This window comes from Coregonus clupeaformis, chromosome 10 (assembly GCF_020615455.1).
Source record: "Coregonus clupeaformis isolate EN_2021a chromosome 10, ASM2061545v1, whole genome shotgun sequence".
NCBI classification, from domain to species: domain Eukaryota; kingdom Metazoa; phylum Chordata; class Actinopteri; order Salmoniformes; family Salmonidae; genus Coregonus; species Coregonus clupeaformis.
The window spans coordinates 12,655,680-12,679,627 of record NC_059201.1 but is presented as its reverse complement, the minus strand read 5'-3'; the positions used below and the strand labels follow the sequence as shown (position 1 = coordinate 12,679,627).

At 41.6% G+C, this 23,948-nt stretch overlaps 1 protein-coding gene across 1 annotated transcript; it reads right to left on the bottom strand.

Moving 5' to 3' along the window:
- Window positions 1–401: 401 nt before the first annotated feature.
- LOC121574834 (membrane metallo-endopeptidase-like 1) lies at window positions 402–23,490 on the bottom strand. Its single transcript, XM_041887451.2, has 24 exons — window positions 23,386–23,490; window positions 19,928–20,103; window positions 19,346–19,390; window positions 18,976–19,035; window positions 18,653–18,814; window positions 18,464–18,544; window positions 18,201–18,296; window positions 17,237–17,355; window positions 17,056–17,121; window positions 16,821–16,955; window positions 16,442–16,531; window positions 15,730–15,866; window positions 15,018–15,111; window positions 14,579–14,707; window positions 14,318–14,416; window positions 13,206–13,289; window positions 12,962–13,065; window positions 12,781–12,839; window positions 10,015–10,134; window positions 9,736–9,869; window positions 9,542–9,607; window positions 9,303–9,398; window positions 2,111–2,187; window positions 402–2,017 (listed from the first exon to the last, which is right to left on the bottom strand). Exons 2-24 carry the CDS (start codon window positions 20,082–20,084, stop codon window positions 1,918–1,920), a joined length of 2,310 nt encoding a protein of 769 aa, XP_041743385.1. The 5' UTR covers window positions 20,085–20,103; window positions 23,386–23,490; the 3' UTR covers window positions 402–1,917.
- Window positions 23,491–23,948: the final 458 nt, after the last annotated feature.

Genomic DNA, 23,948 nt, shown 5'->3' with positions numbered 1-23,948 from the left:
TTTCTGGTGTCCTTTGACAGCTCTTTGGTCTTCGCCATAGTGGAGTTTGGAGTGTGACTGTTTGAGGTTGTGAACAGGTGTCTTTTATACTGATAACAAGTTCAAACAGGTGCCATTAATACAGGTAACAAGTGGAGGACAGAGGAGCCTCTTAAAGAAGAAGTTACAGGTCTGTGAGAGCCAGAAATCTTGCTTGTTTGTAGGTGACCAAATACTTATTTTCCACCATAATTTGCAAATATATTCATTAAAAATCCTACAATGTGATTTTCTGGATTTTTTTTCCTCCATTTGTCTGTCATAGTTGACGTGTACCTATGATGAAAATTACAGGCCTCTCTCATCTTTTTAAGTGGGAGAACTTGCACAATTGGTGGCTGACTAAATACTTTTTTTCCCCACTGTATCCTCATAAGGCCCAATGCTTAGAACATAGTCTGAGATAAGGAACACTGGTTGATCAAATGTTTATCTCTGAAATGTAACACAACACATACAGTAATTAAAATCACTTACAGTTTCAGGACTTACAGTTGTGACCGAGTATTGAGTATCTATCATAAATAAGATACTGATCACTCCGTGGCAGATCATCATCACTATAACTCAAACAAAACAGTGCTAGTCTAGCAAGTCTTTTAAGCTACTTTCCAAGCAATTATATCTTTGTAGATTTCACATTTATGTATGTTATAGCAAAAACATTTTAAGCCATCTTTTTTAGATTTTCAAAATGTTCATATAAGATTAAAGCTGCAAAGGTTTAACAGTCTGATGTCTTCAGGTAAATTGTTTAATTTCAAAGAGTGACTTAGCCAAGCCAGCTCTAGTTCACCGCTGCTTACATTTTCTCACAGAGCCTTTATTCATTTCGTAGTCACACTGTAATGACAGACTTCCCACTGGGAACAGACATCAATTCAACGTCTATTCTACGTTGGTTCCACGTAATTTCATCGTGGAAACAATGTTGATTCATATCAGACAGGATCGCACAAGGCAACACGGTGCCAAAAGATACTCGGTGCACATAGATTTAAGCCACTAAATATGTGGGCTTCAAAGCGCTGTGGATTTGCCATCTGAATGACTTGACAAAAAGCACAAAGAGTTGTTTAGGAAATTCTTCAAAAAGTCAGTTAAAGCATTTAAAGCCAGCTCGGCTGAGACCTATTCTACAAGGTCTTAGGAATGTCCTACATTTGCCCGACTATGCATGTATCAACTGACCACCCACAGTGGTGCATAGGAGCTTCAGATGTATACATGTACACACTTTGGGATCCAATAAGGGTTCTATGCTTGCTTCATATATGGCAGACTTAAAGTTCTATATAGAACCGAAATGGGTTCCATATAGAACCCTATATGGATCCCAAAGGTTCTATATGGAACCAATTTTGGTTCAGTGAAGAAGAACCCCTGATGTTCTGATCAAAGAGCCCTACAAAAAGGGTTCTATATAGAACCTTTAGGGGTGCCATATATGAATCAAGCATATCCATATTTGTGGTTCTACCTAGAATCTTTTTTTCTGAGAGTGTATACAACAAAACCACAAGTAAAACTGTTCACCCACAGACAACATCTTTAAGCTGAGTAGCCATATAAGTACATACTCCTTGCAAGTGTTTTTCCTGTCTCATCTTAGTTTTAATCTGCTTCAAATGGTGATACTAGGATGTAGTTTGGTCAGTTATCCAGTCCATATATAAACTGTATTCTGTATTTACACACTGTTAAAACACTTGTGTAAATATCTATGTTTTCTTCTGCCATGTAAATCCATCAGACATACTCTAAGGCAGGATGCATATGTGGCATCAGTATAACACAAGGTGGTAGTAAATCATGTTCTTTTGTTCAGTTGCCCCAGTCAAGAAATAATTAACAATAGTAGAAGAAGACAGGAACTGGCTACCACACCCGACATTTTATCTCAGGGTTCATGGGAGTACCTGGTTTGCACTGGAATGCCTCTGAGAATGCTCCAAAATTCTGTAGGGAGCCAAGTACCCTGTGAGAGAAGATAGGTAAAGAGTGTTAACAGATTACTGACAGAAAATAGGTTGGAATCGCGAAACGCTACATTTTTACAGTTGGTCGTTACCTGTATTCCAGGGGACTGTGGGAGTCTGTCTTGATGGACTGGCTTGCATATTCAGGCCGATAGGCACCACACCATACCTGGAGGAGAAAGATGTATCACAAATTAATTAATTCAAGTTTGACACAGTAAAAGCAGAGACAGTATTACTGTGCCCATAACACATTTATTTTCTCAATTACACCTGTTCGTATTTTACAAGTGAGGATATTTTTGAGCTGAATATACAGTAAATGTAAACCATAAAATGATGAGGAACATGATATGCCAGAGGGAACACCTTAAGGGGTACCAAGTATTTTTTCCAAGGCGCTGTTCGACAGCCCAACTGAATAATCCCAGCAGGGATTGTGTTTGGCTTTGACCTGGTTTTGGATGAAGACTGTCAAACACTAGTCTGGCTTTGCTCTGGCCTTGTTTTCCCTGGCACAGTACCACAGTGGTCTTTATTTTGGCAAAATATTCTGGACCCCTAGGTAGGTAGCTTGATATAATGATCTGGGGTAGTTTTAAACCCCTTGGTCCAACTGTTTATTTCTTAAAAACCAAGTATTTAGGAAAAAATGTGTGTTCTCAGTGGTCTCTAGACCAGCATTTCTCAATGATCTGGGAACAGCAGTGGAGGAAGGATGGTAATATACACTACATGGCCAAAAGTATGTGGACAGCTCTTCAAATTAGTGGATTCGGCTATTTCAGCCACACCCGTTGCTGACAGGTGTATAAAATCGAGCACACAGCCATGCAATCTCCATAGACAAACATTGGCAGTAGAATGGCCTTACTGAAGAGCTCAGTGACTTTCAACGTGGCACCGTCATAGGATGCCACTTTTTCAACAAGTCAGTTTGTCAAATTTCTGCCCTGCTAGAGCTGCCCCGGTCAACTGTAAGTGCTGCTATTGTGAAGTAGAAATTGCTAGAAGCAACAACGGCTCAGTCGCAAAGTGATAGGCCACACAACCTCACAGAACGGGACCACTGAAAATCTTCTGTCTTCGGTTGCAACACTCACTACCGAGTTCCAAACTGCCTCTGGAAGCAACGTCAGCACAATAACTGTTCGTCGGGAGCTTCATGAAATGGGTTTCCATGGCAGAGCAGCCGCACACAAGCCTAAGATCACCATGCCAATGCCAAGCGTCGGCTGGAGTGGTGTAAAGCTCGCCGCCATTGGACTCTGGAGCAGTGGAAACGTGGTCTCTAGAGTGATGAATCACGCTTCACCATCTGGCAGTCCGACGGACAAATCTGGGTTTGGCGGATGCCAAGAGAACGCTAACTGCCCCAATGCATAGCGCCAACTGTAAAGTTTGGTGGAGGAGGAATAATGGTCTGGTGCTGTTTTCATGGTTTGGGCTAGGCCGCTTAGTTCCAGTGAAGGGAAATTTTATTATTTTTATTTTGTATTATTATTATTATTATAAAAAATTTTTAGGGGGTAGATCAGCTTTAGTATTGCAGATAGATTGTAACTTCCATCAATGTAATTGTCTGCATCACTTCCAATCCCCCATATGTTTTTTTTCTCGCAAATATATGTATATATAGATATATATATATACACATACAAACATACATACATACATACATACATACACACACACACACATACATAAATATCCTTTTTAAAAATATATTTCCCTTGAATACTTTCCAACCCCACCAACCCTTCCCTAATTGGAGTAAACTAGTGAACAACAACAACGCTTAGGCCTCTACTTCCAGCTTATACATACTATATACATTTTATGGACACAATCAATTTTACAATAATTCTATTTTGTTTGTTTTTACTCCTGAACTTCCTCTACCCTCAACCTCTCCGATCATTTTAATGATGTCCATCCGGTTTGCTTCTATATGCCATATCTTTCAAACTGTGCTCTTTCACAAAAGCTCTCAACCTATAACCTATATACTTATTATGGACACAGTATGCTTACATTATTAGTTATCTTGTTGTTATTAGTTGTTGTTAGTTGTTATTAGTCCCATCCTTCAACTCCATTCAACACCACCCATCCATATTGGATTTCTATTTGCCATATATTTTTCAACTGTACTGTGATGTTTTACAAAAGTTCTGAACCTTTCTATTCTCATTGTTTCTACCTGTGTCCAAAAACAAGCTACAAATGGACAGTACCAAAACAAATTATCGAATGATTCTGTCTCTTCGCAGCAAAATCTGCACAGCTGGGAAGATTGTATCCCCCATATAAATAACATTCTGTTGGGAGCAAGAATTTTATATAATAATTTAAATAGAAAAATTCTAAGTTTTGAATCCGGCGGCGTTTTGCGTATCAGTTCATAAACACTATGCCATGGGATTGGTATGTGAAATATCTCTTCCCAACTATTTTGCAATCTATATGGGACGGCTGTCAATCCTTTGGTCCTTAAATGATACTGGTATACTTTTTTATTTATCACAGTTTTCTTTAACCAATTATGTTCTTTAATGCAAGGCCGACAGACAAGTTCCTTACTTTTTCCCCCTTCCACTTTCCTCTTCCATTTTTGTGGTAATGCTGCAATTATTTGGTTGTAATTTTGGGTAGAGCAGACATTTCCATATGTTTTTGTTAGCTGCATGTGCGACATAACTCCACCAGTCCTACCGATGATATCATTTACGAAGATTATACCTTTTTTAAACATTTTTTCAAAAGAAAAGGTTTTTTATCAATTAGTATAAGTGAATTGAACCACAATAGTTGTTGCATTATTTGTTCTGTCGTTTCTGGAGGATTAAATTGAAATTGCAACCAACTTTCTATGGCTTGTTTTAGAAATAGTGATATTTGGGAGATGATTTCCTTTTCAAATAACTGAAAGTGAGAGTTTGTAATCTGAATAAAGGGAAAAAGGCCATTCTTGAACATTGGGTGAGACAATCTTACTAATTTGCTAGAGAACCAGTTCGGATTTAAGTATAACTTTTGTATGACTGAAGTGATAGTGATAGGTCTAATGCTTTAATATTTAATAATTTCTGTCCTCCGAATTCATATTCATTATATAAATAGGCCGGTTTAATTTAGTCTGATATAATTTTTTTCTCATATAATTGAAAAAACTGTTCACTAGGCGTAGGCAAGACCATAAGCAAATAGGTAAACTGGGATGATACAAAAAATTGACAGGTATTTACCTTTCCATGGTAGCAAGATCTTATCTATTTTTGCTAACTTTTATTAAAATGTATTGGAGTGAGATCATTTATTTCATTTGGGATATGTATTCCGAGTATATCCACATCACCATCAGACCATTTTATTGGTAAACTACATGGTAATGTAAACATTTTATTTTTTAGTGATCCAATACATAATATAGTACATTTATCATAATTTGGTTGTAATCCAGAGAGGTTAGAAAATGTATCTAGATCCTCTATGAGGCTGTGGAGGGATTCAAGTTGTGGATTTAAAAGAAAGCATGAATCATCAGCGTACAATGACACCTTTGTTTTTAAGCCCTGGATTTCTAATCCCTTGATATTATTGTTAGATCTGGTTTGAATAGCTAACATCTCGATGGCCATAATAGATAGATATGCCGATAGTGGACAACCTTGTTTCACTCCTCTTGACAGTTTAAAACTCAGAGAAATAGCCATTATTTACTATTTTACACCTAGGGTTACTATACATGATTTTAACCCATTTTATAAGAGATTCTCCAAAATTGAAATGCTCCAGGCATTTATATATAAACCCCAGTCGTACTTTATCAAATGCCTTTTCGAAGTCTGCTATGAATACCAGGCCTGGTTTCCCAGATTGTTCATAGTGTTCTATTGTTTTCAGTACTTGCCTTATATTATCTCCAATCTATCTTCCATGTAAAAAACCTGTCTGATTAGAATGAATAATGTCCGACAATACCTTTTTAATTCTATGCGCTATACATTTTGCTAGAATTTTTGCATCACAACACTGAAGTGTAAGGGGCCTCCAATTTTTTTAATGGACTGGATCTTTATATTTTCCACTTGTATCCTGTTTCAGTAATAATGAAATCAGACCTTCTTGAGTGTCTGATAATCTACCATTTACATAGGAGTGGTTAAAACATGCTAATAACGGTCCTCTGAGTATATAAAAAAAGGTTTGATATACCTCGACTGGTATGCCATGCAACCCTGGAGTTTTCCCGGACTTAAAGTCTTTAATTGCATCCAGAAGTTCCTCCTCTGTAATTTCGCCTTCACATGAGTCTTTCTGTATGGCTGTTAATTTTACATTATCAATAGAAAAAACATCTCTACAATTAGCTTCAGTTAGAGGAGATGGAGGCGACTGAAACGAAAACATATACTTAAAGTACTTCAAAATATATTTTGGTGAATCATGGGTGACTTCGTCATTTGTAACCAGTTTCAGTAAATTCTTTTTGGTAGCATTCCTATATTGAAGTTTAAAAAAGAATTTGGTGCATTTTCCCCCATATTCCATCCAGTTTGCTTTATTTTTATGATATATTACACTTGACCTTTCTTGAATAAGTTTCTCAATTTCTTTTTGTTTTTCCTCTAATTTATTCTGAGCCTCTATGTTACAGTTTTTATTGCTATCTATCTCTTCTGTTAGACCTTCTATTTCCTTTGTTAGTATGGACTCTTTTGACCTAAATTGCTTTTGTTTTCGAGATGAGTACTGAATTGCATGGCCTCTAAAGGCACATTTAAAGGTGTCCCATACAATAAGGGGATTTGCTGAAGTCTGAATTTTACATACGCCTTAGCCAAATACATTTAAACTCAGTTTTTCACAATTTCTGACATTTAATCCTAGTAAAAATTCCCTGTCTTAGGTCAGTTAGGATCACCATTTTATTTTAAGAATGTGAAATGTCAGAATAATAGTAGAGAGAATGATTTATTTCAGCTTTTATTTCTTTCATCACATTCCCAGTGGGTCAGAAGTTTACATACACTCAATTAGTATTTGGTAGCATTGCCTTTAAATCGTTTAACTTGGGTCAAACGTTTCGGGAGCCTTCCACAAGCTTCCCACAATAAGTTGGGTGAATTTAGGCCCATTCCTCCTGACAGAGCTGGTGTAACTGAGTCAGGTTTGTAGGCCTCCTCGCTCGCACACGCTTTTTCAGTTCTGCCCACAAATGTTCTGTAGGATTGAGGTCAGGGCTTTGTGATGGCCACTCCAATACCTTCACTTTGTTGTCCTTAAGCCATTTTGCCACAACTTTGGAAGTATGCTTGGGGTCATTGTCCATTTGGAAGACCCATTTGCGACCAAGCTTTAACTTCCTGACTGATGTCTTGAGATGTTGCTTCAATATATCCACATAATTTTCCTTCCTCATGATGCCATCTATTTTGTGAAGTGCACCAGTCCCTCCTGCAGCAAAGCACCCCCACAGCATGATGCTGCCACCCCCGTGCTTCACGGTTGGGATGGTGTTCTTCGGCTTGCAAGCACCCCCTTTTTCCTCCAAACATAACGATGGTCATTATGGCCAAACAGTTCTATTTTTGTTTCATCAGACCAGAGGACATTTCTCCAAAACGTACGATCTTTGTCCCCATGTGCAGTTGCAAACCGTAGGCAGGCATTTTTATGGCGGTTTTGGAGCAGTGGCTTCTTCCTTGCTAAGCGGCCTTTCAGGTTATGTCGATATAGGACTAGTTTTTCTTTGGATATAGATAGTTTTGTACCTGTATCCTCCAGCATCTTCACAAGGTCCTTTGCTGTTGTTCTGGGATTGATTTGCACTATTCACATCAAAGTATGTTCATCTCCAGGAGACCTTCCTGAGCGGTATGACGGCTGTGTGGTCCCATGGTGTTTACATTTGCATACTATTGTTTGTACAGATGAACGTGGTACCTTCAGGCGTTTGGAAATTGTTCCCAAGGATGAACCAGACTTGTGGAGGTCTACAGTTTTTTTTCTGAGGTCTTGGCTGATTTCTTTTGATTTTCCCATGATGTCAAGCAAAGAGGCACTGAGTTTGAAGGTAGGCTTTGAAATACATCCACAGGTACACCTCCAATTGACTCAAATGATGTCAATTAGCCTATCAGAAGCTTCTAAAGCCATGACATAATTTTCTGGAATTTTCCAAGCTGTTTAAAGGCACTGTCAACTTAGTGTATGTAAACTTCTGACCCACTGGCATTGTGATACAGTGAATTATAAGTGAAATAATCTGTCTGTAAACAATTATTACTTATGTCATGCACAAAGTAGATGTCCTAACCGACTTGCCAAACTATAGTTTGTTAACAAGAAATGTGTGGAGTGGTTGAAAAACGAGTTTTAATGACTCCAACCTAAGTGTATGTAAACTTCCGACTCCAACTGTATGTTGTGTCTGAAAAAATAAGTTATAAATTCCTCTGTCCTAGTTAAAAACAAGTTATCATCCAATAGGCTTTGATAAAATTTCCAATATCCTCGCCCACGTGGAAATTCAGTAAGAGTAATGAAGGGAAATCTTAACGCTACAGTATACAATGACATTCTAGACTATTCTGTGCTTCCAACTTTGTGTCAACAGTTTGGGAAGGCCCATTCCTGTTTCAGCATGACAATGCCCCTTTGCACAAAGCGAGGTCCATACAGAAATGTTTTGTCGAGATTGGTGTGGAAGAACTTGACTGGCCTGCACAAAGCCCTGACCTCAACCCCATCGAACACCTTAGGGATGAATTGGATCGCCGACTGCGAGCCAGGCCTGATCGCCCAACATCAGTGCCCGACCCCACTAATGCTCTTGTGGCTGAATGGAAGTCCCCACAGCAATGTTCCAACATCTACTGGAAAGCCTTCCCAGAAGAGTGGAGGCTGTTATAGCAGCAAAGGGGGGACCAACTCCATATTAATGCCCATGAGTTTAGAATGAGATGTTCGACGAGCAGCTGTCCACATCCTTTTGGTCATGTAGTGTAGCTTTTAGGTGGTCTACTCTAGACAACTCAATTTATTAAAGGTATACTTCGGGATTTTGGCATTGAGGCCCTTTATCTACTTCCCCAGAGTCATGAACAAGTGGATACCATTTTTATGCTAGTAGATACCCACAGACCCCCTGTCATTGTGCTAACGCTAGTTAGCATTGGTTCGCGAAACTACCTCTAACTTCCATCTTACTGGACACAGATACATAAAAATGGTATCCACAAATTAATCTGACTCTGGGATAAAGTGGAGCTTACTCACTTGGGCAAAGTTAAGAAAGAAAAGTTGCTTGTGGTCCATGTCCAGACCAGGTAAACGATGCTCTTCACCTTCTCTCTCCATCCACTTCATGTAGGCCTGACCACAAACACACAAAAAAAACATACAAATGTCAAATATAATTAGATACAATTTAGTCAGAGATCCATTTTTGTTAGAAAGTGGTTCATTGTGTTTTCATTGTGCCGTGGTGGTTGAATGGGTTTGTGAGGGTGTCACACCTTATAGGCTTGCCGAACTCCTCCGTTGTCGGCGATGTTCTCCCCCAAAGTGCTAATTCCACTGACCTGGGGTCACACAGAGACAGTCATTAGCACACTCACATTCAGAGGTTCTCAACCCAAAAAAATATGAGTCATTACACCCAAATAAATGTTAGATTTTTCCCATTCTTCTGCTACACTGGGAAACTCACATTTTGTCCACCTGCAAGTTTCCAGTTGAAGTTGCCATATTGTTGCACCATGCACTGCGACTGGTCCTTAAAGTGCTCAGCAGAATAATTACTCCACCAATTAAGCATGTTACCATCCTTATCAAAATTACGACCTGTTTTTAAAGATAAAACGTGGAATTAATTGTGATGCATTCTCATTTACATTTGACCATGAATTAATACTCTATACTAAACATGATTGTGCAACACATTGGACACAAACATGGACAGTGACTATAAATATGAGTATTGCCTCACCATTGTCATCAAACCCATGGGTGATCTCATGTCCAATGACCATCCCTATTCCTCCAAAGTTCAGGGCCTGGAGCTGCTGCTTACTGAAGAAAGGAGGCTGCAGGATACCAGCAGGGAATACTAGGAGAAAGGACATTGAGAAACGGACAGAGAACAGATCAGGCCAAATGAACAAAGAGAGTCTATAATCTTGCAACCTTGGGAGCAAGCGAATGAAACAGAATTTCAGCTTCATATCTGACTAATCATCACTGCACATTACCAGTCCATGTGTTAGCGGCATTGTCTGAGTGGCATTCATTGTGGCTGGCGCCCCAACCCCATCTCTTTTAGCCACAAAGCTTGTGTGCAATGGAGCCTGAAACTAGTTCCATTCTATCAACAGCGGAAAGCATTACCGGCAGTCATTATTCTCAATGACGTTAAAGTGGCAGTGAGGCAGAACACCGGGGCACGCGGCAGAGCGGGCTCATACATACAGAGAAGGCTCAAACATACAGAAAAGGCTCAAACATACAGAAAAGGCTCAAACATACAGAGAAGGCTCAAACATACAGAGAAGGCTCAAACATACAGAGAAGGCTCAAACATACAGAGAAGGCTCAAACATACAGAGAAGGCTCAAACATACAGAGAAGGCTCAAACATACAGAGAAGGCTCAAACATACAGAGAAGGCTCAAACATACAGAGAAGGCTCAAACATACAGAGAAGGCTCATACATACAGAGAAGGCTCATACATACAGAGAAGGCTCATACATACAGAGAAGGCTCAAACATACAGAAAAGGCTCAAACATACAGAGAAGGCTCATACATATAGAGAAGGCTAAAACATACAGAAAAGGCTAAAACATACAGAAAAGGCTAAAACACACAGAAAAGGCTCAAACATACAGAAAACTCTCAAACATACAGAGAAGGCTCATACATACAGAGAAGGCTCATACATACAGAAAAGGCTCAAACATACAGAAAAGGCTCAAACATACAGAGAAGGCTCATACATACAGAGAAGGCTCAAACATACAGAAAAGGCTAAAACATACAGAAAAGGCTAAAACACACAGAAAAGGCTCAAACATACAGAAAAGGCTCAAACATACAGAAAAGGCTCAAACATACAGAAAAGGCTAAAAACATACAGAAAAGGCTAAAACATACAGAGAAGGCTAAAACATACAGAAAAGGCTAAAACATACAGAAAAGGCTAAAACATACAGAGAAGGCTAAAATATACAGAAAAGGCTAAAACATACAGAAAAGGCTAAAACATACAGAGAAGGCTAAAACATACAGAAAAGGCTAAAACATACAGAGAAGGCTAAAACATACAGAAAAGGCTAAAACATACAGAAAAGGCTAAAACATACAGAAAAGGCTAAAACATACAGAAACGGCTAAAACATACAGAAAAGGCTAAAACATACAGAAAAGGCTAAAACATACAGAAAAGGCTAAAACATACAGAGAAGGCTAAAACATACAGAAAAGGCTAAAACATACAGAAAAGGCTAAAACATACAGAAAAGGCTAAAACATACAGAAAAGGCTAAAACATACAGAAAAGGCTAAAACATACTGGCTCATAAGACTTCTAAAGTCTTGTGTTGTATTTTTGCACTGTTTCTATGCACACTCACAGGACTCTACACACTCACTCACACTGATACTCCAATGCACACATAAAATGCACACACATTTATACTGACTCTACACACACACAATCATAATTTACGCTGCTGCTACTCTGTTTCTCATATCCTGATGCTGAGTCACCATACATATCTAACCCTACCACTCCAGTATCCCTGCACATTGTAATTATGGTATTGGAACGGGATATAGCTTCTTACTTTCTCGTGTTGTTCTTATTTCTTATTTGTATTTCTTGTGTGTTTTTGTTCTACCTTATGTTATTTATTAGTGCTACATTGATATTGATTACTGCATTGTTGGGTTTGGAGCGTGCAAGAAAGACATTTCACTGTACTTCTGCTGTGACATTACAACTTGAAACTACATACACAGCACAGCACTCATATCAGAGCCAAACCATAATAGTCACCAGGTTGTCTGTCTGTCAGCTTTCAATATGACTACAAATAGACCCAGAGGAATGGCTTGAAGAGTTGTGTAATATTTTGCTTTGGTTTAGGGAAAGGAATTCATGTCAATGTAATGTTTAATGTTCTTAATGTTACGCAATATTATTACAGCCAAATGCAAACGAGTCCCTATTCAAAATACATTCATTTTATTTTCTCCAGTTAGCTGCAAGATGTGTAACAGGTGTGAAATGGCTGGTCAAAAGAGGGGTGAGTGTAACCGGTGTGAAATAGCTAGCTAGTTAGCGGTGCGCGCTAGTAGCGTTTCAATCGGTGATGTCACTCGCTCTGAGACCTTGAGGTAGTTGTTTCCCTTGCTCGGCTTTTATGGAGCGAAGGATAACGATGCTTCGAGGGTGACTGTTGTCGATGTGTGCAGAGGGTTCCTGGTTCAAGCCCAGGTAGGGGCGGGGAGAGGGATGGAAGGAACACTGTTACAGATGCATGCATTCACACCATTTCTTAAATCAGGAGTTGACTATTATTCAATCATTCAAGAACTTGTAAGAAATCCTTTGCTAGTATAGAAACAAATACTGTAGACGTCAAAATTATTGTTCCTAATAAGGGATTTCCTCAAGCCAGGATTGGCCGACGATAACTAACTTCAGATGGGTGACGAAAGGTGCAGCCAGTGTGTTGGCTGTTGTCATATTACCTATCTGGTTTCTGTTTGGTGAGTAGAAAGCATTGACCACAGCAGCACCAATGATCCACCTAGAAAAAAACACTAGAATATAGATCTCACCATTTAAGAGGGAATGTCGAATGTGTACTCACATGTGTAAATGTGTTTATGTTCACGTGTGTCTATGTGAGGCTAAATGGATGCATCTTACATGTCCGGGTCGACCGGCTCTCTCAGCTTCTTCAAACTCTTGTGTGCTTCAGCCTGCAGGTTCTCAAGGATGTTCTCAAAGTAGTTCTCCTCACTAAAGTTCAGCTGCAGACAGAGACCAGGCAAAGATAATCAGGAACAATCTAAACAACAATTTGTACATCCATTTCGCTTTGAAAAGGAGGATTTATCATAGTCCTTTGAGCCCAAAGGGGCTAATGTGTGGACAGGTCTCACAGACATACATGGGCATACTCCTGGTCAAGCTTCAGATTGCTCTCTTCCAGAATGTGGTCAGGATAGCCAATATGCTCCTTGATGGCCATGGCCTGTAACATAGAGCAGTAGAACAGTCAGCTGGTAAGTTCTTTCGTTTACATATTATAGTATCTAAACAGTTTATGATTTTGCTGACGTTTGCAAATGGTGTAATAGATGAACTTTACTCTGCTTTGCTGAAACATCTGGAAAGCATTACTACATAGGCTTCTTGGAATAGAGGACATTTGGAGATATGGGGAGGTTAGGGATTGGTCTATCAAAAACCACCCATCTTATGTTACATAGGATATAAATACCATGTTTTGAACAAAGGACGGAGAGAATAACATATTAGAGATTGGGTCAGTTGTTCTCCAGATTTCTGCAGGAGTCTGTAAATTGATACTGTAATCTTTGATGTAATAAACCATTATAATCAAGGACAGTGTCAGCGGATTTCTTGTCATCACAGCATATCAGCATCGTTGTCTCGACACTACAATATTCAAAACACTGATGATGTACAGGTAACTGCCAAAAACACTGGAGTAAATGAGGGATACAAAGTATATTGAAAGCAGGTGCTTCCACACAGGTGTGGTTCCTGAGTAAATTAAGCAATTAACATCCCATCATGCTTAGGTTCATGTATAAAAATGCTGGGCAGGCCATTATTTTGGCTACCATGGCTATGGGATAACATCCCATGGCTATGGGATAACATCCCATCCACAAGGCACGAGTGGTCACTGAATGGTTTGATGAGCATGAAAACAATGTAAACCATATGCCATGGCTGTCTCAGTCACCAGATCTCAACCCAATTGAACACTTTTGGGAGATTCTGGAGCGGCGCCTGAGACAGCGTTTTCCACGACCATCAACAAAACACAAAATGATGGAATTGCTCGTGGAAGAATGGTGTCGCATCACTCCAATAGAGTTCCAGACACTTGTAGAATCTATGCCAAGGTGCATTGAAGATGTTCTTGCTCGTGGTGGCCCAACACCCTATTAAGACACTTTATGAATTTGTTTCCATTATTTTGGCAGCTAGCTGTACATGGTATGTTTGTTTGCAATGCTATTTTTGTACCTTCTCTCTTGCCTTTTCCTTAGACTGGTCATCCATCCAGCTCAACTCCTCTAGCGTCTCCACGTACGCTTCCTGGATCTTACTGATGAGGTCACTCACCTGTCCACACAAAAATATAATATATTAATTTACAGGGAAAGCAAACACACACACACGCACACACACACAAAGTGCAGACTAAACTGCTGTAGTGACAGTGATTATAGAAGCCGGAGCAGAATTTCCTGTTTTGTCTGCATCCTGTCTACAGGAGTGACTCACCATGCGTTTACTCTCGCCAGCAAAGGTCTCTCGCACATACAGAGCCCCCACTGCGTTGTCCATGCTGCCCTGAACGTAACGCACACAGTCCCTCCACCGCGCCTCCTCCACGGTCGTCCCATACAGGGCCTGACCACACGCACACACACAGACAGACTGTCAAATCTGCCACACGTTTATACATGAATTAGTTTTTCAATGTGTCTGTTTCTAAGGGCTCATTCAATCTGTACCATTGAAGTGTTACAGATTGTGCAATATACATTTTAAGGTAATTTCCGATTGAGCCAACATGTGCAGCGTTTACGGTGAATGCAGTCTTCGCTAACGCAGGAACATTGCCTTTAAATTTAAATCACAATGTAATGCTGAACTTCCACGATACGGATTGAATAGAGCCCTAAGCGTGCTCCTAGATGTGCTCATATCTCTGGCTCACCTTTCTATAGTGTGCCCTGGCATCTTTGAAGCGGCGACTCAGGCTGCTGACTCTCTCCATGACGACCTGCCAGGTGAGGTAGTTCTGCATGGTTCTGGAGGAGGAGAACATGGATATATTCACCCAATAATGTCACTCAATCACTCAAGCAATGGATCTACTGTACGTGACACACATAGAGCTAGATGATGTAACCACAAATCTACACTTAGAAAAAAGTGTTCCAAAAGTGTCCTTCGGCTGTCCCCATTGAAGAACCCTTTTTGGTTCCAGGTAGAACTCTTTTGGTTTCTATTTAGAACCCTCTGAGGAAAGAGTTTTACTTGAAACCAAAAAGGGTTCTTCAATGGGTTCTCCTATGGGGACAACCGAAGAACCCTTTTATTTTAGGTTCTAGATAGCACCTTTTTTCTAACAGTGTACCGTCCTGCATGACTCGCATGATAAATCACAGTAGATAAAATATTGATAGAAGCACATTTTAACTATGGTGTACATCAGAGCTGCCCAACCCTCTTCCTGGAGATATACCGTCCTGTGGGTTTTCAGTCCAACCCTAATTTAACACACCTGATTCTACTTATTAGCTACTCAACAAGACCTTAACTAGCTGAATCATTTATGCTAAATTAGGGTTGGACTGAAAACCTACAGGACAGTAGATCTCCAGGAAGAGGGTTGGGCAGCTCTGATGTACATCATCAGCTCTGACCTGATAGTGTGTTTGGAGAGCACTTTGTTCATCTTCTCCAGGTAGGGGGCGCTGTAGACCACCACCTCCTCCTCCAGCTGTACCTTCACAGCCACACTGGACAACACACCACGCACAAACCTTGTCCAGTTAAAACCCTGTAAGATATAGCAGTGTTTTTGTTAGTATTTTTGTCTGAGGCTTGTTCTGCAATCTACAAGTACATATTGTAGCGACCTTAACCCAACACCTAGCGACCTCATCAAGAGGTTCTGATCTCTTGGCATAATGGCTAAGGTGTTGGGTTGACAGTCGATGGACCCAGGTTTGAGTCCTAGTCGAGGCAACCCCCCAAATTTGCTACATTGGTGTCAGAAGTGGGATGGTGCCCGTGAGGCCATGCGAGAGGCGTGTACATGTGAGGGACTTGGTATAGAGAAGTGTGGGAACACGCTCTCTCGACGGAAGGGGGTAATCTAACAACCTTAATGTATGCACTGGATAAGAGTGTCTGCTAAATGACTAAAATGTAAACCAACACCTAGCAAGATCATCAAGGGGTTCGAACCTTTTAGTGTAATGGTTAAGGTGTTGGCTGGACCTGGGTTTGAGTCCCAGTCGGGGCTACACCCACAAATTTGATACAATATATATAGTATATGGCTTTGACAATGCCAATAGACTTCAGTCTCAAGTCTTATCCACTTGAAATCACTAGAGTGAAAGCACTTACATTGAGATTAAAGGACTCCTGCAGCTCAGTCAGGGTCATCTTTTTGTAGAGAATCGTGACATCCTGACGCTCCTCTGCGGGGGATGTGGCCTATGACACGACAACACAGAAAGCATAGGCCTACAGTAATGTCTGATGTATTGAAATTTAAGGTGACAAACACTGTATTTAGCCATAATATTGATCTATTCACGTTTTTAACATGTGGATGACATGTAGTACAGTATAGTTGAATTCATCCATCTCTATTAGGTGTTTCTTGTTGAAGACTAATTCATTGAATAAGAGGGGGTAAATCCACCTCATATGTGTTCCTGTCATAGTCTCTTTTTAACTTCTGTCACAGTTCCGGTTCTTGTTGTGGCAGGCTGGCACTCACATTGGCGATATCTGTTTCCAGCTCCAGCACCTGCACCATCTCCTCCACCACACGATCATCTTCCTGGGTCAAGTTCCTGTCTTCGCGGGCAATCCTCACCATGGAAACCATGAACTGCAGGTAGGCCTCTCGCACCTAAAGAGCCACATGACACATACATGCAAAGATGACCTTGTCTTTTCCAGTGCAATGACATTAACAGAACATTAATACACAATACTGTTTATGAAAGTACCCTTTTGTAGTTTCCATCATTGAAGTAATACTCCCTGGATGGCATTCCTAGTCCTGGCTGGTCAATCTGTAAAATAAAAACAGACTTTTATTATCACCCAATCAGAATGGGGGAAGATTTAATTTAAAAAATCACAGGCACTGTACTTTTGGAACATTGTGTATTCAAACACTGTCCTTACATAGATGATGTGGCGCCGGGAGTCGCGGTCATCAGTCCATACATACATGTCCAGCAGGACCTTCTTGTGGTAACGAGAGGTGAGGGTGGCTAGAGTGTCCTCCAGGCTCCAGGCCTCCTCTGGGATAATACAATTAAACAATTAAACATACATACATTAAATCTAACATTAAACATCTGGCTTGCAGAGAGTAGACTGACTACCTCTCACACAGCCAAGTATAGATGGCCACTGCCGCACAATTTACAGAGCAGTCATAAATCTGTCTGTGAAGATGCACCAAATGCACTTACGAGTGGTTAATTCTGTTTGAGCCACTGTCCTTGATTACATTTAATTACACTGGCGGCAGTCAGGTTTGGTGCAGTGAAGAGCGGTCTATTTTAAGAATCAGTCACAACACCTGACTGCCCTTCAGTAGAGCCAGGGGGGCACGCCTGGATGAGCATGTCACATGTCACTCACAATCATATCACTCATCATTTCAGTTGGTGGACGTGTTTAACAATACTTGTGGGGACCAGAAGTCCCCACAACAATAATAAACAAACAAACATTTGACCAACTTGGGACTTTTTGTTAGTCGCCACAAGGTCAAATGCTATTTCTAGGGGGTTTAGGGTTAAGGTTAGAATTAGTGTTAGGGTTAGATTTAGGTTTAGGAGCTAGTTTTAGTTTTAGGTTTAGGGTTAGGATCTAGAAGTTAAGTTTAGGGTTAGGGTTAAGGTTAGGTTTTGGGGTTAAGGTTAGGGTTAAGGTGAAGGTTACGGTTAGGGTTAGGGTTAGGATTAGGGTTAGGTTTTGGGTAAAGGTAAGGGTTAGAATTAGGGTTAGGTGTAGGTGTAGGGTTAGGGGTTAGGGAAATTGGGATTTTGAATGGGACTGAATTGTGTGTCCACCACAAGGTTAGTTATACAAGACTGTGTGTGTGTGTGTGTGTGTGTGTGTGTGTGTGTATCAGTACCTGTAGTGATGTTCCAGTCCTCCGAGGCAGCAGGCCAGTCTCCTATGCTGTCGATGAGAAGCATGAGCGGCTGGGAGTCGCGCTGCTCTATCAGAGCTACAGAAGACAACACAGAGACAACACAACACCATTAGCAACACACTGTCAGTCAATCTTACATAGAGTACTGTCAATGAACGTTACAGAGTATGCAGCTGATTCCGAGACCAAACATCTGTGTAATAGTGTTAGCTTGGAGTTTGGATGAGAAGAACCCGACTCACTCTCATTCATGCAGGAGCTGTAGAGAGTTTTGGCCTTCTTGAAGGCGTCACGGTCCTGATCACTCTCAGTCTCAAAAACTCCTGTGAGGAGACGACCAACAGAAACATAAAGATTTACCTCATTCTGTCAATTGATTTGATCTAACACAGCAAGTAGATTTGATCCTTGGAAACATCTCGCTGACTGACCTTTGAGCACGATCTCCAGCCTGTCTCTGAGGATGTCGAAGACGCTGTGCCGGGAGCTGGTCTCTGGGATGACATGACGCTCCAGCCAGCCCCCACAAGCATATTGGTAGAAGTTCTGACACGGCGCCACCGTCGCATCCATGTTCTGCAAGAGACGAGCGGCTGTGGGGGGTACAGTCAGCAGAGGAGGGAGAGGGGAGAATGTGGATAACATAGAAGGAAATGGAATATTATGATGATATGTTGTTATGTTGATATAAAATTGAGTGATGAGTTTTGTTTTTGGAGGACGGACAACCCCATACGCAGGCGGAACTGCTCACCTGCAGTGACGCACTCAGGAGTTGTGCAAACATTGCTGGGGCCAGAATGATACTGCTGCCCTGAAAACATCAAAGTGTTAAATAAAAAATGACTATTGTCATTCCAGGAAAAGAGTAGGAATTTATTAACAGCAGCATCAAGGGATTTTAGATTTCTCTGGCAAATCATTACTTGATACTGTCTGTCTGTTTGGTCTCTGAAATGGCTGTGTCAGCAATGACTCTGTTCTCTCACTTTTGTCCCGACACTGCTGATGAGGCAGCAGAGGGAATTCAAATGGGATCATCCTCTGTCCAGTTTACATCGTACCGTATCCTATAACATGGATATAAACACATACAGTATTTCAACTCAAGCGTCAAGACTCACCCTCAGTGACTGAGCTCCTTGACACCCCAGGTCTATTGGACCGCTCTGCATTGGAGAGAAAAGAGAGGCTTGTTCAGAGCAGTTACTGTACCCAGTACACACAGGAGGTTGGTGGCACCTTAATTGGGGAGAACGGGCTCGTGGTAATGGCTGGAGCGGAAATGGTGGAATGGTATCAAATACATCAAACACATGGTTTCCATGTATTCGATGCCACTCCATTTGCTCCGTTCCAGCCATTATTATGAGCCGTCCTACCCTCAGCAGCCTCCACTGCTAGTACAGTAGGCTAGAATGCTTTGCCTAATTTGATTCTGAAAATTGGTTGCCTATTTATGCTTCAATAGATTTCACAAAACACTCTGGAATAGTTGTCAAATGATGCTAATAAAGTTTTCTGTTTCTCTCTTATTTTAATAGCCTACTGCTTGGCTGTGCTTTCAAACAATACTAATCATAACATAAACACCTGATAAATATCACACATGTTATGGTATTTCTGAAGTCATTTCCAGTGAGGTGAGTGTAATTAGTGCAGGTCAAATTCTATTTTTACTTCTATTGTCGTTGGGTTGAGCCTACCTCTCAGAGCCGATGTGTAGAGGACTATCAGTCCAGCTAGGGCACAGCTGACCAGCAACAACAGCACGGACAGCCCAATCTCCGCAACAGTCCAACGACGCTTCCCTGGTTTGGTAGATTTTTCCATGATATCCATTTGGCTTTCGGATTTGCCCATTCTTACCTCTCCGGGCTCTCTGGAAAAGTAGTGTGGAGAGTGACAGGAACGGGGTACAGCCAGAGAGCGTGCAGTGCGTCCCTGTGTGTGAGTGGGCTGTGCAAACTGATGCAGTGCAACGCCAGTCGCTCAAATGACCGCGAGTGAGTGAGATAGAAAACATAGTTCAACTTATCTCTTCTCCATATGAAAGTGCCTCCTTTCTATGCTAAAGCTCCTTTATATGCTAATAGTCTAATGAATCCCACCCTTCCATGGTTCCATTACTACGCAACTTTGGAATGAAATTATTGTACGATAAATGGTGTTCCCTTGACTGCTGCTGTGATGTGGCATTGAACCAGCCACAGCTGACACTGCATGACAAATTGTGGTCTCGGGTAGGGTACTTCGCTATTTTGAGAAAATTACGAGGTTGGGACATAGCGTAATATTTGCTCAATTAGACTTTGGATACATTTTTTGCCTTACAAGTGGTCATTTTAGGCCTATGTTAGATATAAAGTGGGTTTCTTAAAGCATTTTGAATGGAATTATGCATTTGTTAATTTAGAAGAACATTTTTTAAAGACCTAACTGAATAGGGGTAATGTGGCCCTTTATAATTCTACCGTTGGCTGTACACTTCTCTACAACATTCTTCCAGAGCAATATTTCCTATTCATCTCAATGTTTTATTTGAACACAATATTGCAAATGAGCATTTCTGGGGAACAAACCCTCAATTACTAATACCTTTCAGCATCACTTTGCATCTATTCACTCATCGGCACCTGTTCCTCCTCCTATACCAGCCTCCTCCAATACCAGTCTCCTCCAATACCAGCCTCCTCCTATACCAGTCTCCTCCAATACCAGCCTCCTCCAATACCAGCCTCCTCCAATACCAGCCTCCTTCAATACCAGCCTCCTTCAATACCAGCCTCCTCCAATACCAGCCTCCTTCAATACCAGCCTCCTTCAATACCAGCCTCCTCCAATACCAGCCTCCTTCAATACCAGCCTCCTTCCATACCAGCCTCCTCCAATACCAGCCTCCTCCAATACCATCCTCCTCCAATACCAGCCTCCTTCAATACCAGTCTCCTCCAATACCAGCCTCCTCCCATACCAGTCTCCTCCAATACCAGCCTCCTCCCATACCAACTTCCTCCAATACCAGTCTCCTCCAATACCAGCCTCCTTCCATACCAGTCTCCTCCAATACCAGCCTCCTCCCATACCAGTCTCCTCCTATAACAGCCTCCTCCCATACCAACTTCCTCCAATTCCAGCCTCCTTCAATACCAGTCTCCTCCAATACCAGCCTCCTTCAATACCAGGCTCCTCCAATACCAGCCTCCTCCCATACCAGTCTCCTCCAATACCAGCCTCCTCCAATACCAACTTCCACCAATTCCAGCCTCCTCCAATACCAGCCTCCTCCCATACCAGCCTCCTCCCATACCAGCCTCCTCCCATACCAGCCTCCTCCCATACCAGCCTCCTCCCATACCAGCCTGTTGTACACTTTCTCTAGATGCTCTACTATTAGGAGTGACAGGAGGCAGGGCTGTAAATCAGAGGTTCATGTCGCTGTGCCGCAGTAACTCCTCCTGATGAATACTCATGGGCACATGTCTGGCACTGCTGTGATGAATGACTGGGGGGAGAGAGGAGGGGGCAGGATGGAGGGGTGAGGATGGAGGGGAGAATGGAGGATGGAGGGGTGAGGATGGAGGGGAGGATGGAAGGGTGAGGATGGAGGGGAGGATGGAGGGATGAGGATGAAGGGGAGGATGGAGGATGGAGGGGTGAGGATGGAGGGGAGGATGGGGAGAAGGATGGAGGATGGAGGGGTGAGGATAGAGGGGAGGATGGAGGATGGAGGGAGAGGATGGAAGGGTGAGGATGAGGGGAGGATGGAGGGGTGAGGATGGAGGTGAGGATGGAGGGGTGAGGATGGAGGGGAGGATGGAGGATGGAGGGGAGGATGGAGGATGGAGGGGGAGGATGGAGGGGTGAGGATGGAGGATGGAGGGGAGGATGGAGGATGGAGGGCAGGATGGAGGATGGAGGGGAGGATGGAGGGGAAAATGGCATACTGTTGTACGTTGGAGGAGCTGCAGGTCTTCACTGCCCATCTCTAATAGACTGGCAGAAGCTGTCTATCTCTATTTCAGAGCTGCGTATCTCTGTGGCATATCCACATGCTCTAAGTCTGCTTTCACCCCTCTGACAGAATATACTTTTAAAAACTAAAACTAAGTTTTAAGTGAGAAGTAGGCATTGGTCTGAAGCCGAAAAAGAAAGGAAATTCACATGAGCACCACAATGCCTACTCCACCCATGCTCTACCAAGGTTTCGGTAATAATAATTAATTCATATTTTTTATATTTAGATATTGCATATTTGATATCTAATAGTGATTTGATTGTACTGTCATCATCAAGGACCAAATCAGTTTTCTCACTAACGGTTGTGCTCATTTACGCATTCATTTCCGTTGATATAGGTATAACCCTCATACGTCTTGAAGAATAGATTAGATTTAGTCATCTAGAAAATAGTCCTTCTATGTAGGCCATGAGCCATGAGACTTGAGCGCCATGCACAGCGTTTCACTTAGTGAATGAGAGCAATGATGCAATGTTATTGTGTGGATCTGTATGTCAAAAGGAAACCTTTGGGTGGAAAATTTAATGGATTAAAAGGTTCCTTTCGCTAAAGACATTTTCTCATTAGTTAGGATTACATGTTTGGTGATTGGTACCGTAGCTACTTCTCTAAACTCTCTCAACTCTGTGATTAGTGCCTGTGTGTCAACAGGTCAACAGTGTGAACAGTGTATGAACTTACTCCAAGTGTATGAACTCCGAGTCTAACATACTCACATCTACACATATTGCCTTGTTTATAACTGTAGAATTACATAGAAAATGTAACATTGGAATATTTAAACTATTTTGAATTGTTGTCTAGTAGTTTGTTAAAATTACATTTCAGGTGGCTTTGGAGGTATTTGTAGGATGCACACACGCAGCATTCATGGTCGAAATAATCCATATCTTAGTCGACACGCATGATACAGTATTCATGCAAAATAGAATAAAAAAGAGTTGACTGGGAGCAAAATGAGACTACATTTAGTAATATAAATTAAATGACCAGCAAAGATCCTACAAATGAGACTCCAGTTTAGATCGTATGGAAATCTGTAGCTATAGCAGTTCTAAAGGTATACCTGTGTATGAACCTGTCCTGGTACAAGGTGTTCAGAGGTGTGTAGCGAGGGAGTGCCTGTGAGGCAGTGCTCCTTACCTGTATCTGGTCAGTAGAACTCCCTGAGAAGTCCCTTACAGCAAGCTGTATTTCCCAGACACCCCTACTGAGCTGTCACCCAGAGCTGGTGTGTGGAGAAATGAGGCTGTGGAACTGGATACTGGAGAAAGACTATCTGGTCCAGTTCGTAGCTCAGGGAGGGAGGGAGGGAGGGAGGGAGGGAGAGAGAGAGAGAGAGAGAGAGAGAGAGAGAGAGAGAGAGAGAGAGAGAGAGAGAGAGAGAGAGAGAGAGAGAGAGAGAGAGAGAGAGAGAGAGAGAGAGAGAGAGAGAGAGAGAGAGAGAGAGAGAGAGAGAGAGAGAGAGAGAGAGAGAGAGAGAGAGAGAGAGAGAGAGAGAGAGAGATGGTAGCAGGCTGCCAGTGAGATAGTGACAGTGATAATAAGAAATAATGAGGAGAAGAAGACTGTTGGGAGGGAGAGAGAGAGTGAGAAAAGGAGAGATAGTGAGTGAGAGACAGAGAGGGGATAGGAGGATCGCAGTAGGCATCAGTTTCCTCCTCAGTGTTCCATTTTCTCACAGAGGTTTCTATTGAAAGCTCCCA